The 13686-nt window shown below is 39.4% G+C and overlaps 1 protein-coding gene across 5 annotated transcripts in view; it reads right to left on the bottom strand.

The window, feature by feature from the left end:
• The window catches only part of Nbea (neurobeachin), a 563720-nt gene that overhangs the window by 61207 nt on the left and 488827 nt on the right, over positions 1–13686 (bottom strand). For all 5 annotated transcript variants that reach the window (XM_004659998.2, XM_045154369.1, XM_045154370.1 and 2 more), the window contains one exon: positions 4017–4136. In XM_004659998.2, the coding sequence (XP_004660055.2) occupies positions 4017–4136 (120 nt within the window). The remainder of the gene's footprint in view (positions 1–4016; positions 4137–13686) is intronic.

Here is a 13686-nt window from a genome sequence, read left to right as displayed (position 1 = left end):
AATGATTAGAGTATAATTTTATTTGGTTAGTTATTCCCAAGCGGTCAGGTAGGTGGATATGGTGATTACACTGAGTGCTGGAGCAGCATCTGTCCAGTAAAATCACCAGAGATGCCACATGGACTTGCTGCATGTGTGCATGCGTGTGCATGCGTGCTGTGGTTCCTCTTCACACAGTGGTTGCCTTGAAGACTCAGCACACTGTTAAGTATTGTTCTTAAAGAACATGCTTGTCCTATGTCCTATACCAACTCGCTACCTAAAGAGAGCTATGTGCCTGTTTCTTCTCCAAATGATACACTGCTGGTGATCAGCTTCTCTTTAAAGAAAGAAAAAGTCCAAACTGTTGAAATTTTCCTGAATGAAAAACAGTGCAGAAAGGCACTAAATACTATTAAAGAAATGGAAAAATGAGTATTGTAACAGGCATTTTGTGTCTGCAAATGTGATTTCTAGTTTATTTTAACAACTATACTAAAACCCTGCAGTTACAGTTAATAGTATTATAAGCATTCTGTCAAAAATAAGAAAATATCCTCAAACACAATTTCTAATTTATAAGCTTATGACAAGGACAAGCTGCTGAGAAATTGGACTTGAAAGTATGTCTTAGGATGATAGAAGACCACTATTAACACTATCATAATTGTATACCTATTGCATCAAATCTGACATTTCAGTTTAATATATTTTGCTGAGAGCGTGCACCATTTTATGGCTTCCTAGTGAAATAAAATCTGCCGCAGACGTTTTCACTTTTCTAATATATTTCACTATGGGGTTTTAAAGCTGCCATCTCTCTTTTCCCTTTTCTGAAAAGATTGATGCCTGGGCATTTGTTAATTCCACGAGAGCTCATAATAGGTCACTGAGGCAGTGGTGAGCACCTCCATTAGCCACACTAATTTACACTATGTCACCTTAATGACATTTTGTCACAGCTACCTTTTCTGACACTGACAAGGCTATTCAAAAAGTGATATAACAACTTTTGAAGATATTAAAGAAAATTAGTGTGAGAACTTTCATAAGTGAGATGTCTCTGCTAGCAAGACTCTGTAAGGATGATGAATTAAAAACAAACCAATGCAACAACCTCCAAAGAGCAGCAAAATAGAAATAAAACTACCCAACCCAAACTAGCTGGTTTGCCATGGTCCTGAGAGGTCACGTGGGCAGGACGTGCTCTTCCCAACTTGGGCTCATTAGCACAGGAAGAGACTGACATTAATAGAGAGAGACAGAATCAAACCATCTACTGCACTCGCATCTCCCCTGAAGGACTATCTAAGTGAGTAGAGATTATAGAGATACTTTTCTTCTCTGGAAATGAATACACATTTCCTTAAAATATGTCAAATGGCAGACTACAGAATAGAGATAAGAAATACAAAGCTTAGGTTCTGTCACAATTAGCAAAATGATTAATATTCTTAGTCAAATACTCTTCCTTACTAAGTCAGTAACTAGCTTAGAGTAAAAAGTATCATATACTTTAACTACTGTGTTGAATCATGAAATTAGAAAAATTTCAAGTTACCACTAGTTATTACAAAAACGCCCACACACCTTATCTCTAATATTCTAATGCTATGAAAGGAAAGGGTACGGGAAAGGGAAAGATGGATGTACGTGGTTGGAACACACACTGGCAATAGTAAAGATGGAAGTCTAAGAAGCCACACTTGCAACACTACTGCCTGCAATTTCACAGGTGTTTGCAGATTGTTACAGAAGAGAGAAGACAACTGAAAAATTGTCGAAAGATGTATGTCAGCCTACAGGTCAGTAACTATACACATGATGTGCAAAGATAATGTTGACACCATCACAGACAAGATTCCATGTTTCACTTACTGTATTAGTAAGAGTTACCCTGCTAAAGACAGTAGTGAGGATGTGGGGTCTGGGAAGGAAGTACCACTGCACGTTGCTGTTGGGAGTGAATTATAATCTTTGGTGATGATGGTTTGACAGTATGTTTAAAAATTAAAAATATATGTAGCCTTGAGTCACCAGTCCCCTTACCAGGAATTAGCCTTTGCATACACACAGAAGGCTCATAGAGAGGCCTGTTACAAGGATATTCACTGCAACCTAATTATTGTAACAGGACTACATACTCTACAGGTAGCTTAAATAAGTGATTGTATATATGTGCAGCACAGAAAATATCAAAAAATATTATCATGTACTGTGAAAGGATCAGGGGTGCTGGCAGGCGAGAGCTGAAAATGACAGCAATCTGAATAATGGCAAGCTGGGGAAATGAGAGCTCATTATGAACTGATTGTGTGTGGGGGGACATAATTGTTCAGTATGGCTGCTTGGGGGTGAAAAACAAAAGAGCTTCTACATTAGTGAGAGCCACATTACTTCCTTGAGGTCTACAACTTGGAGGCCTGAGATACAAAATTGGTTAACACAACGTGAATGTTCCTGACATGGCAGGAGGCCCTCTAGAAGGATTAAGGGACACAGGTCTGGTTGGCCACCAGAGGCTGAAATGTCACTTGTTGAGGCAACTCTTGGTCTGTAACATTAACGTTCTCAGGTTGGAAAGTAAAGCTGTAAACTGTATTAACATAAATAAATTGGACATGTCTGACTCTAGTATGTGTGTAGGCATGTGAGGGAGGGTCTCAGATGTAAGCTTAAAAGCTAATTTTTGTTCTTATAATGACAAGGAATAGTAAATTGGCATTTTCACTAGAAATCATTTGATATCATAGAGTCTTCTTAAGTGTGACAGGAAACTTTCACTGATAAACAAGAATGTCCACATACAAATTATTCATGGAGGGCCTTTTATAAATGAAGTTTTGAGATACTACTAGTCAACGAGAGCCTATCGACTCCTACTTTCTTTGTTGTTCTCAAAGTGTTATTAAATAGGAAAGAGACTCCTCCTCAACTCCACTGTTAATAACCCACTTTAAATGATGGCTTAGGAATATTTCAGTTTAATTCTTCAGTAAAGTGTGCCTGTCAGAAGAAAGTTTGAACCCTTAGAGTTTAACAGAGTAGGGATGCAGGTAAAATTCTCTTTTTTCTAAAGGTGAATTTGTTATAGGCATGAAGTATTATTCATTCATGTAAACTATGGTGATAAATAAAGCACATATATACTTCATTCTATCCGGTTCCATTTCATTTTGAATTTCCACTTTGGAAAAGATCTGAAGAGAAGATGTATTAACATTCTCAGTTTGGTAACACTGTAATTGTATAAATATTTTGCAATGCCCACATTTATGCAAATAGAAATTTTGACTTTAACACATTACCTTTGATTAGGTTAGGCCTGAAATGGAAGATGCTGCAACATTTTGAAAATGAGTACAGTGATATAAAAAAAGTGTGATGAAGAAAAACTAAACTTTCCTTTACCTATGCGGTAACATGATTATGTGATCCTATCATCGTGAAAAAATGCATCCAATACATTTCACTGCAATCTTCCTCTAAAACAGGAGCTCATATAAATAAGTAACAAATTTTTGCATTTAAAAATAGTTAAGTAGTACCAACTGTAAAAGTACTCTGCTCTCTGGCTGTTCCTGGGTACCGTGTGTGCTGGTTTAATCTAATGTGTACTGCTGCATGGTATCCTCAGGCAGAGTCAAGTAAAAGCTAAGGCCATACAGAAGAGCCTGCATTTTAAATGGGTCTTGTCATTAATGCTTTATTAATTGCCCCAGGCAACACAAACCCAAAGCTGGGCCAGCCATAACAATATGACACATTAAGGTCAAATCCAATTCCCACTGTGTTTTATGGAACAGGCCAAATATTGAATGAACAGCAGGGAAGAAAATTTATACACTTTTCTCTCCATCTTCTGATTATTCCATTTGAATTGGATAGAAATTTTTTGAAATAATAAAAACACCTTCAATAAAATAAAAGAATCAGGAATTATATTTTATGGTTCTCAAAATTATTTCTTTTAAGGTAGATGTAACATTTCAATCAATTTATAAATTCAGTGAATACAAACAAGTAAAAGGGCCTACCTTTACATCAGAGGTATCTCTCTGACTGGTTCTCCAAGACCTTGCAATTGAGGAGAAAGTTCGATCGGGATGGTCAAATTTTCCATCATTTGCATTGAGGAAGAAGGTTGTGAATGGTTCCTAATCAAAGAACAAAATCATTAATTTGTCCATTTGAAAAAGCTCATTCTTTTGTAAAATATAAGCATCTCTGTGGCCTTCCTGAGGCAGAGGTGCAGAACCCTGGAAAAGTGCCCACACCCAGGCATCAGGAAGTGAGGGAGGGGCTTGGGATAAGTGGCACTTATCCTTAGCAGGCCTTTTGGTTTCTTGGACGTGACTTCTGACTTGCAAGACGCTGAGCTTCTAGAAGTCTCTGATCTTACCACAAAGAGCTGACACTTCATAAGGGTGATTTTCTTTCTAATGTCGCAGTTGCATATACAAGAGCAGTGCACGGCACAGACCATGCAGATGCCCACTGCAGGGTGGAATCAGGTAGGAGAGGTCCATACTGGTACCTAAGGAAGGCTCCTGAGGCATGGGTCCCACAGTAAAGTCTGAGGACCTTTTACAACTGCAAACTTCTGGGCTGGAGAGATGGCTCAGTGATTAAAGTGCACTCCTGCACACGCATGAAGAACAGAAGGGGCCTGTGGCTCCCAGCGTTTGAATCTCGAGAGCCCACATGAACATCTGGGCATGGCCGAGCATGTCTGTAGCACAAGTGCTCTGGGCAGGGGAGACTAGAGAATCACCGGGGCTTGTGAGAAGCAAGCCCTGGAATCAGTAAGACACTCTGTTACAAGGAGAAGCAGGCAGGTGATTGATGGAAGGGAACAGCCAATGCTGGTGGATGCGTGGAGCACCACCTCAACATACACACTTATGACACACTTGCAAAAAATGAAAATTCCTGTTTAGTATCTGTCACAGGCTCCTCAGACTTTTTAGGACAAAGTCTGAATTACTTAATTTGTCTTATGAGAAACCAAGTGACTCGAAATCTCTGTAATCCTCTCCCATCATTTCCATGTGCATGTGTTAAGGGCCCTAGCTTCATGCCCTTTGCACAGGACATTCCCTCTGCTAGATGCAAACATCCCTCCAAGATGTCACTTTCCCTAAAGGACTTTCCTGGATTTTCCTGCCTGTATTGTCATAGCAGCTTGCATTTCTTCAGACAACACTAAGCATTTACCACACGACATGCCTTGTCAGCATTTCCTATGACAGCATTCACTATCTGATTTCTCGTTTCTTTTCTAATACTCAGCTTAACTCCTAATATGTAGCTGTTGTTAACTATGGAATATGTTGAATGAAGGAATAAAATAAATTGAGTGCAACTGAGACTGGAAAGCTCCAGTCTTTCCTGTAATCTGACTGTTACCTTTGATTAGCAGAGTGTCTGTCAATTAGTACATCTTCCCATAGAAGGAAACCTTGGCATAAAGCTGTCACACTGTCCTGTGCATTCCTGTCAATGCTTGTTTTCTAGTTTCTAGGCTGAGAGGGAGGTTTGTTTTATGTTTTTGTTGTTTTGCATTACTAAATTTGCCTCCAATTTTAAAAGATGTAAATAATGTTCATTCTTGGTAAGGATTTCTTAGTTATCTATACGTAGAAGAAAGGTAAATATGTATTTCTTTTGCCATAGTTTAGTCCTTCTCTTTGAAGTTCAGGATGAAGTAGACAAAGGACATGTCTGACATTCCCAAGTTCAACAATGCTAAGAAATCTACATGCTGTTTTCTTAAATGTCGGCCTTTTTTTTTCTTTCATATGTAATCATCTTTGTCCCTTTAAGTGCATAAAGGGGCATTTACTCTGTCAATTTAAACTTGTTTCTTTACTAGTGACCTTAAAGGATGGCTAGTTAGAAACAACCAGAAATATTCATCTTTCTCAATATTTTTCTTAGATTTAGTGTGTGAATAGACATCCTCAATTACTTAAGTTTGTGATGTTACTAATATTTCATGTTCCTATTTGAATGAAAGAAAAGTGTGATAAAAGAGACAAGATCATGAATGATATAACAATATACAAGAAGGGGAAGAATTATTTAATTTACCTGAAAATCAAACATGTAGTTTGAAAGCCCATGTTGCTCTTTAAGATGTTAAGTGGTATGAAAGACAAACAGATGTCACCAATATTAGGTTAGGAATAAAAATGTTATGAAATATCTTTTACTAATTAACTTGCTTTGTAGAGCTTTAATTTATTATCCAAAGTGAGGTCATAGGGTGGGGAGCTGGCCCAGAGGTTAGAAGTGCTTGCCTGTAAGCCTGTAGACCCGAGTTCAATTTCACATAAGGCTGGATGCAAAGTGGTGTGTGTGTGTATAATGTGCTTACTGCAGTGGGATGGGAAGCCAGGAGAACCCAGAAGTTTGCCAACAGCAGTGGTAAGAGAGAGCCTGTCTCTAAAGAAGGCAGCGGAAGAAGAGAAGCACCCCAGGCTGACCTCTGACCTCTGGCCTCCACCCCCGAGCTGCGGCACATGTGCCACACACACGTGTCAAATACACACACATACACACGTACATCCATGGGCAAGTCACGACATACACATATACACGTACATCCATGGGCAAGTCAGGACATACACATATACACGTACATCCATGGGCAAGTCAGGCAGTAAATATAATATGCCGGATCGTTAAATTAAGTTCATTAAACTGGGAATATAAGATTCTTAAAAGTAGCAATAATAAACTGAGTATGACAGGTAAGTTTAACGTTTGGCTGAACAACTGTCTCTATTCCTGTAAACTGGCATTGTTAATGCCTAGTGGTAATGGTGGGAAGTAGATAAAAGTAACTAAAACAATATAAAGACTGATGCCTCTTAGTTGAAAGACATGAAATGACCAGGCGCTTCATTCACTGTCCCAGGTATTTACTGCTAGACTCCCCTTGTTTCCTTGGGCCTTACTCGTCTTGGTAGCCCAGCATCAAGCATGGAGCTTGGCTCACAGTTAGTGTGTAAGAGAGGCTGCTGAAAATACTCAAACATAAAGGTTACTCTGGAAAGATGGAGGTACCGGTAGGTGAGAGAGCAAAATACAGTGTGGCTTGTTCTGAGGAACTAGAAGTGTGAGCAACAAGTTGTATCTCCAGAACTTCCTTCATTATTCTAGAATGCGGGACACTTACTTTTTCTCTAGGAGTAGTAAGCAAAGACTAATTTCCAGGGATCAGACAGATGTGAGAGGAGACTCATTTATACATGCAAAGCCTTACTTCTTTCCATAAGCTACTAAAAGCTGATTTCTACCCAACCAAAAGTACAGTCCTTTATAGTTTTCAACCCTTAACAAAGGCACACTAAGAATAACCCTGGTGGGCAGAGTAAAAAGTCCTAAATTGAAGGCTTATTTTTATTTCTGTCAAGAATGTATCTTAATCTGATGGCATCCTAATGTAGAAAATATAAGAAGTCTACATTTTCCTGTCCTACGTAGCTATTAAAATATATGACTAACACCTACTTTAGAGCCATATACTGATTGCATTACTGATGTATATTCTCGTCATTTCTGGAAATCTTTAGTAGCCATAGTGATAGAGTATCAATAGAAATTGATAACAAATTTGTTTATAAATATTGGTCTACTGACTGCTGTAGATATTAATTCATTTCATGTTTCTTCACTGCCTTCAAAACATGTATGATGCAAAACCTTCCTGTTTTCACTTGACTCATACATGGCTAATATGTAGGGTAAAGTGCTACATGAAGCTTAAGGAACTTTTATGTTTATTTACCTAACACATATTGATTAAACCATGTTCTATGGGTATATAAAAGTGTGATGCTTTATCAAGATTCTAGAAGAACTTTCAGCCTGGGAGATCAGATGTATAAATAAATAACTGTTAAACAGAAATTTCAGAAATGTGAAAACTGGAACTTACTGGCTTTAAAAAAAGGTCATATCAGCTACTGTGACATCAACTGCCAACGGCAGACTTTCTCCTAAGACATTTCAGGTCTTCCACTCACCGCTGGGCTGTACAGGGAAGCATCTGTCCCACTCTGTTCTGTTCACCTACCCTTCAATCTCCTGCAAAGACATGGGCCCTCTTTCTGGACTTTTAAATGGCTATAGATCAGAGATTTCCATCCCATGCAATCCAAAACATCTGCCCAATTTATACTCTTCTTATTCTTCTGTCTTAGGTGATTTTTTTTCTTAATCATTTCATAAAATTCTTTTTATAGTCTTCATCTTGTAGTTTTCTTTCTATTCTATTTAAAAAAAAAACAAAATCAAATCCCAAGTGTACACAACAGGTGGTGCTTTCAATGTAACTATTGCAAAGATGAGTGTTTGAAGTGACAGGAACGGTGATATAGACACCAGGAGTGGGAGTCAGTTACCTGGCGCCTTCCTATGTTCAGCACTGTGTCACCTGGGCTGGCAACCCTCACTACTGTCTTTCCAAGTAGTGTAATTACTCCCCTTCTACATCTGAGGAAACTCCAGTTCCCATTTCTGTGAAGTGGAAGAACTATTATTTCTACTGGACTTTGTTTTTTACATTTATTTATTAGACAGAGAGAGTGTGTTTTACTTTTCTAGGACTTAGTTGAGAGAAGAAAGAGAGAGAGAAAGAAAGGAAGAAAGGAAAAAGGGCAGATATGTAGAAAGGATGAGCACACCAGGGCCTCTAGCCATTGAAAATGAACTCCAGACATATGTATTACCTTGTGCATCTGGCTTACATGGGTCCTGGGGAATCGAACCTGAGTCCTTTGGCTTTGGAGGCAAGTGTCCAGCCCTCTACTGGACTTTAAATATACAAATTTATATTTCTTGAATTTCTTTTAAAACAATTAACTTCCAATATTTAAGAATTTTCTATCAATTAACCTATGTGCCTTCTATATACCACAGTTTTAAAGAAATTGCATTTAGTAAATATGCATTCTTCTTAGGCATCAGTATTCAAAACCTGGCAAGCTATTTTATTCAGCAACATTACCTTTTGGGTTAAGTTATGATACTTATAAAAGCATTTTTGCTATTTTTTATTCCAAATATATACTTTGAAGGATATATTGTGATTTTTAGAGTAAGCATTCAAAACAACTCATAATTTAGAGAAATTTCTAAATTCTAAACATATACAGAAACTAGTTATTTCAGAGAAAAAGAGAGAAAGAGAGAGGGGGAAATACAAAGGCCAGAGATCAATCTCTGGTGTCATTCTCAGAAATGCTTTTTTTTGAGATGGGATTTCATTGGCTGAGGTTCATCAATTATGCTCTACTGGCTGGCCAGGGATCCATTCTCACTGTCTCTGCTTCTCCAGCCTTGGGATTACAGGTGTGAACTACCACATGTGGCATTTTTAAGTGGGCACTATGGATCAAACCCTGGTTCTCATGCTTTGGAAGTAAGTACTTTCCTGACTGAGCTACCTCCCTAAACCCAGGAAAATTCACTTTTGCACATAACATATTTAAATCTCTGAGATTATTACATGTCTGAGAAAAATCAGTTTTGCATAGGAGGACTGAAAATTCTGAATCAAGAAGGTAAATTGGTGACTGAAGACTGAATTGGCCAATGAGTTACATTAATTATTTCAGGGTGGATGTCATATGTACAGAGCAAGGCTAAGGGAAGCCTTCTAAGTAAATTGCGCGGTTTGATTAATTCTTACCTGAAGAAATGCCAAACTGTGATGTGATAGTTTATTCATCATTTGTTTGACAACAATCAAAGAATTTGTCTTTTAAAAGTCTTGGACATTACATACAAAAGTGATTTCACTGGTAGTTTGTCTAAAAGAATATTTTCAACTTAAAGTAATGAGGTAGATAGTTAGTTAGCATTTTAATGCAATTACTATCATTGTCGTACTAAGTATATTGACTGAAAGTAATAATGAGTTTGATGACCTTAGGTCTAAAAGGCTTAGGAGGTAGAGTACAGCTACTTACTTTAATGTATTATATTTTATGAAGAAATTCTTAGTGACACAAATTTTAATGCATTTTCTACTTTATAAAGTCCTCAGGATGAGAGTGAGGAAATCACAGTTCTCTGGGCCATTAGGTTATGCACCCAGCAAGCTATTAGACCAAAGTACTTCTATCTATAACAGCACGACACCAAATGTCCGGGCTAAATGACCCCCAAGGAAAGCAACTCTACAGATCTGCTTTGTCTGATACAGAGGCCAACAGCCACATGTAAACACACACTTGAGATGTCACAAATTCAAACTGAGATATGTTATGACTATAAATTACACTTTGGACTTCAAAGACAGTGCAAACATAAAATGTTTCATAAATAATGTTTATATTAGTTACATGTTCAAGTGGTAACATTTTAGTATACTGGGTGTGGTGGTTTGGTTCAGTAAATTTAGGTGTTCTGTATGCTAGGTTCCCAGCTGATGGAGATTTGAGAATTAACACCTTCTGGAGGGAGTGTATTGTTGGGGGCGGGCTTTATGGGTGTTATAGCCAGTTTCCCTTTGCCAATGTTTGGCACACTCTCCTGTTGCTATGGTCCGCCTTATGAGGGATAGGGGGTGATGTCCACCCTCTGCTCATGCTGTCATTGTCCCTGCCACCATGGAGCCTCCCCTTGAGCCTTTAAGCCAAAATAAACCTCTTTTTTCCCACAAGCTGCTCTTGGTTGGGTGATTTCTACCAGCAATGCGAACCTGACTGCAACACTGGGTTGAAAAATAATTTATGAAAGTTAATTTCACCTGTTTCTTTCTTTTAAACAAGGGCACTAGACACTACAAACTGCTTGTTACTGGGAGGTCTGTTGCTTAGATGCGGCACTGCTGAGTGAGGATTAGCATATTCGAATACCCTGCCATGCCCTGGCACAAATTCAGGTTTGTGCACCATTTTACCAGAATCACGAATCAACCACAGGATGAAGCATGACTGGGGCAAGTGTTTGGCATAAAAGGGTATTACATAAATGAGGAAGTTGAAAACCATTGTTTTTGTGGATTCATCCGGGAACAAGTCTTGGCAAGCTGGCTTCTGGGCTGGGGCAATTCATCAGTGGTTTAAGCCACTTGCTCGCAAAGCCTGCCAGCCTGGATTCAATTCTCCAGCCCCTATGTAAAGCCAGATGCATCTGTGATCCCAGTGGGAGGTGGAGCCGGGACAGTCTTCATGCTAGTCTGATGTCGCTTTGCAGTCTGGCCCTTGGCTGGTAGTGGAAAGATAGCCTGTCTCAAAAAAGATGGAGCACTGACACCTCAAGTTTGTCCTCAAGCATGCACGTGCGCACTGCGGCATGCACACCCCCCTACACAAGCAAATTTAATAAGAAATATGGCTCCAGATTTGACTAAATTGATTACATTAAAAAATAGAGCATGTGGTATATATTTGAAAATACAGTCATACACTTCTCTCACTTAATACCCAAAACAACCTGGTTGATGGCTTTATTATTACTTTTCCCACAAACATCTCTTGAATCATTTTTTTCCATCCCCAAAGTACCCACAAACAGTGCCCTCCTGCCCACATGAACAATGCCCCTCCCTCTGTGGCAGTGGCTTTTTCATGGATTCTAAGGCAGTATGAAAAGGCTTCCTCGGGGCAAAAACTTTGGTTTTAATGTTTTCTAAACATTTCCTTCTCGGTTATTTTGAAAGCACTTTTGCACACTGGAGGTAGTTTAAGAGGTGCATATCATACATTGCTTAAGCCGCTTCACCCTTTCCTGGCTTGCAGAATGAATCCTAAACTTCAATGGATATTCTCTGTTCTGGGAGCTTCCGAGTTTTATTTCTTTTGCTGACTTTCGTTTGCTTTGGCTTGTCCTCAGTAAGTCATTTCCCACTGGTGGTGGCCATGATTAGAAATTTACTTAGTTTTATGGCCTAATCCTTACTGACTAGAAAGTGATTTATCAATCTTTTTGTTTTCCTATCTGTTTGCCTATTTGTGACTGCAAATAAGTTAAGACCACATTTTATATTCATTGTAATGGAAATCAGTTTTTCAAGATCTTGACTGGTAAATTTTGGTGTTTCCTTTTAGTAAATCATCTATTAGTAGGGTTTTAAGACACATAAAACAAATACACTGCATTTCTGTCAGTGCAGTTTCTCTCTATAGTGGTGCTGCTGATTTTGTTTCAAATATTACCCAAAGACCTTGCCCTAAGGGGACGGCTGCAGACCCTGCTACTTCTGGGAGATGATGCAAGTTAAAGGAGGTGGGGTCTAGCTGAGGAAGCTGGTCGCTGAGGGCCCCCATTTGAAGGGTCTATTCCGCCTCTCTCCCTGCTTCTCAGGCACATGGGGACGAGCACCTTCCTGCCATGCTGTCGTGAACGTGCGCTTCACCCTGAACCTCAAAGGGACTGAGCCAGCCATGGGTGAGATCTCGAAGTCATGCTCCGAAGTGACATTGTGCTCCTTTCAGCTGTTCGTCTCAGCCACGCTGTCACAGTGAAGGAGAGCTCCTCGCAGGAATGAAGAGAATGAGACTCTAAAGCTGTCCTTTAGGCTTGGGGAAAGTATCTTTGAAAATAAGAGATGCAATTTCATGTGTGCTGCGGCCCACGTCTGTTCTGAGGAACACCAAGCTTATACAGTGGAGTCTCTGAAGGGCATCTTGGAAAGGGAAAACTATTGATTTGCTTTAGCATTCTTTAGTCTCTAACGGAATAAAGGAAAGGAGGGAAGGAAGGAAAAAGGGTGGGAGGGTGGAAAGAAAGGAAGGAAAAGAGAGAGAGAAAGAAAGAGAAAGAAGGAAAGAAATAATGAAAACAAAAGAGAGGAAGAAAGCAAAGAAAGAAAGGACAAATGGAAGGACAAGCATGGAAAGAAATGAAATGAGACTTTTGAATCCAGCAGCTGCTTCTAACTGGGCTAGACTGGAAATGGCAAAAAGCTTTTAAATAATCCAGGCAAGAAAATTGGAGCCTAAAGTAAAGGAAATCGGCTGTAGGGCTATTTATTTAACGATTTAGTTAAAGGGATATTTAGTAGCAGAACCTATGGATGCTCATTTGGATATAGCAGGTGGCAAAGCTCCCTGAGTTTCAGATTAGGGACCAGGTAAATGACCAATCATGGCAGTTATTTGTTTAGGAAAATCAGCAGAACCACAGCAGCTCATTTTTAGTGTGGTGGTGATGGTACTGTGAGGTGTTCAGGAAGGAGTACGCAGCACGGATTCAGAAATGGAACTTCGGAGCCCGTGTGCAATGTCTGTGAAGGAGACGGCGCTGCACCACATTACCTTGTACGTGAGGAAAGCACAGCCAAAGTGTACAGAAAAGCCTGCTGACAGGAACATGGAGGGAAAGAAATGGGAGCAGAAAACAGAACAGCACATTTGGGAACACAGGATGAAAACAAAGAGAGTCTATTTTCAAAGAAGCCATGAGAGGAAAGGATTTCATGAAGGATGAAGGTCATGGCTTCACGTCCTCAGAAACAATATAGGAAGGAAGTGGGAAATCCCGTGACATGAGGAAGGAAGTAGGAAGTCCCATGATGTGAGGAAGGAAGAGGGAAGTCCCGTGGCATGAGGTAGGAAGTGGAAAGTCCTGTGACATGAGGAAGGAAGTGAGCAGTCCCATGATATGAGGTAGGAAGTGGGAAGTCTCATGATATGAGGTAGGAAGTGGGAAGTCCTGTAACATGAGGAAGGAAGTGAGAAGTCCTATAAC

Source organism: Jaculus jaculus, chromosome 7 (genome assembly GCF_020740685.1).
Source record: "Jaculus jaculus isolate mJacJac1 chromosome 7, mJacJac1.mat.Y.cur, whole genome shotgun sequence".
Taxonomy (NCBI): Eukaryota; Metazoa; Chordata; class Mammalia; order Rodentia; family Dipodidae; genus Jaculus; species Jaculus jaculus.
Note: the sequence above shows the minus strand (reverse complement) of the source record. Positions and strands in the feature narration are given on the sequence as shown.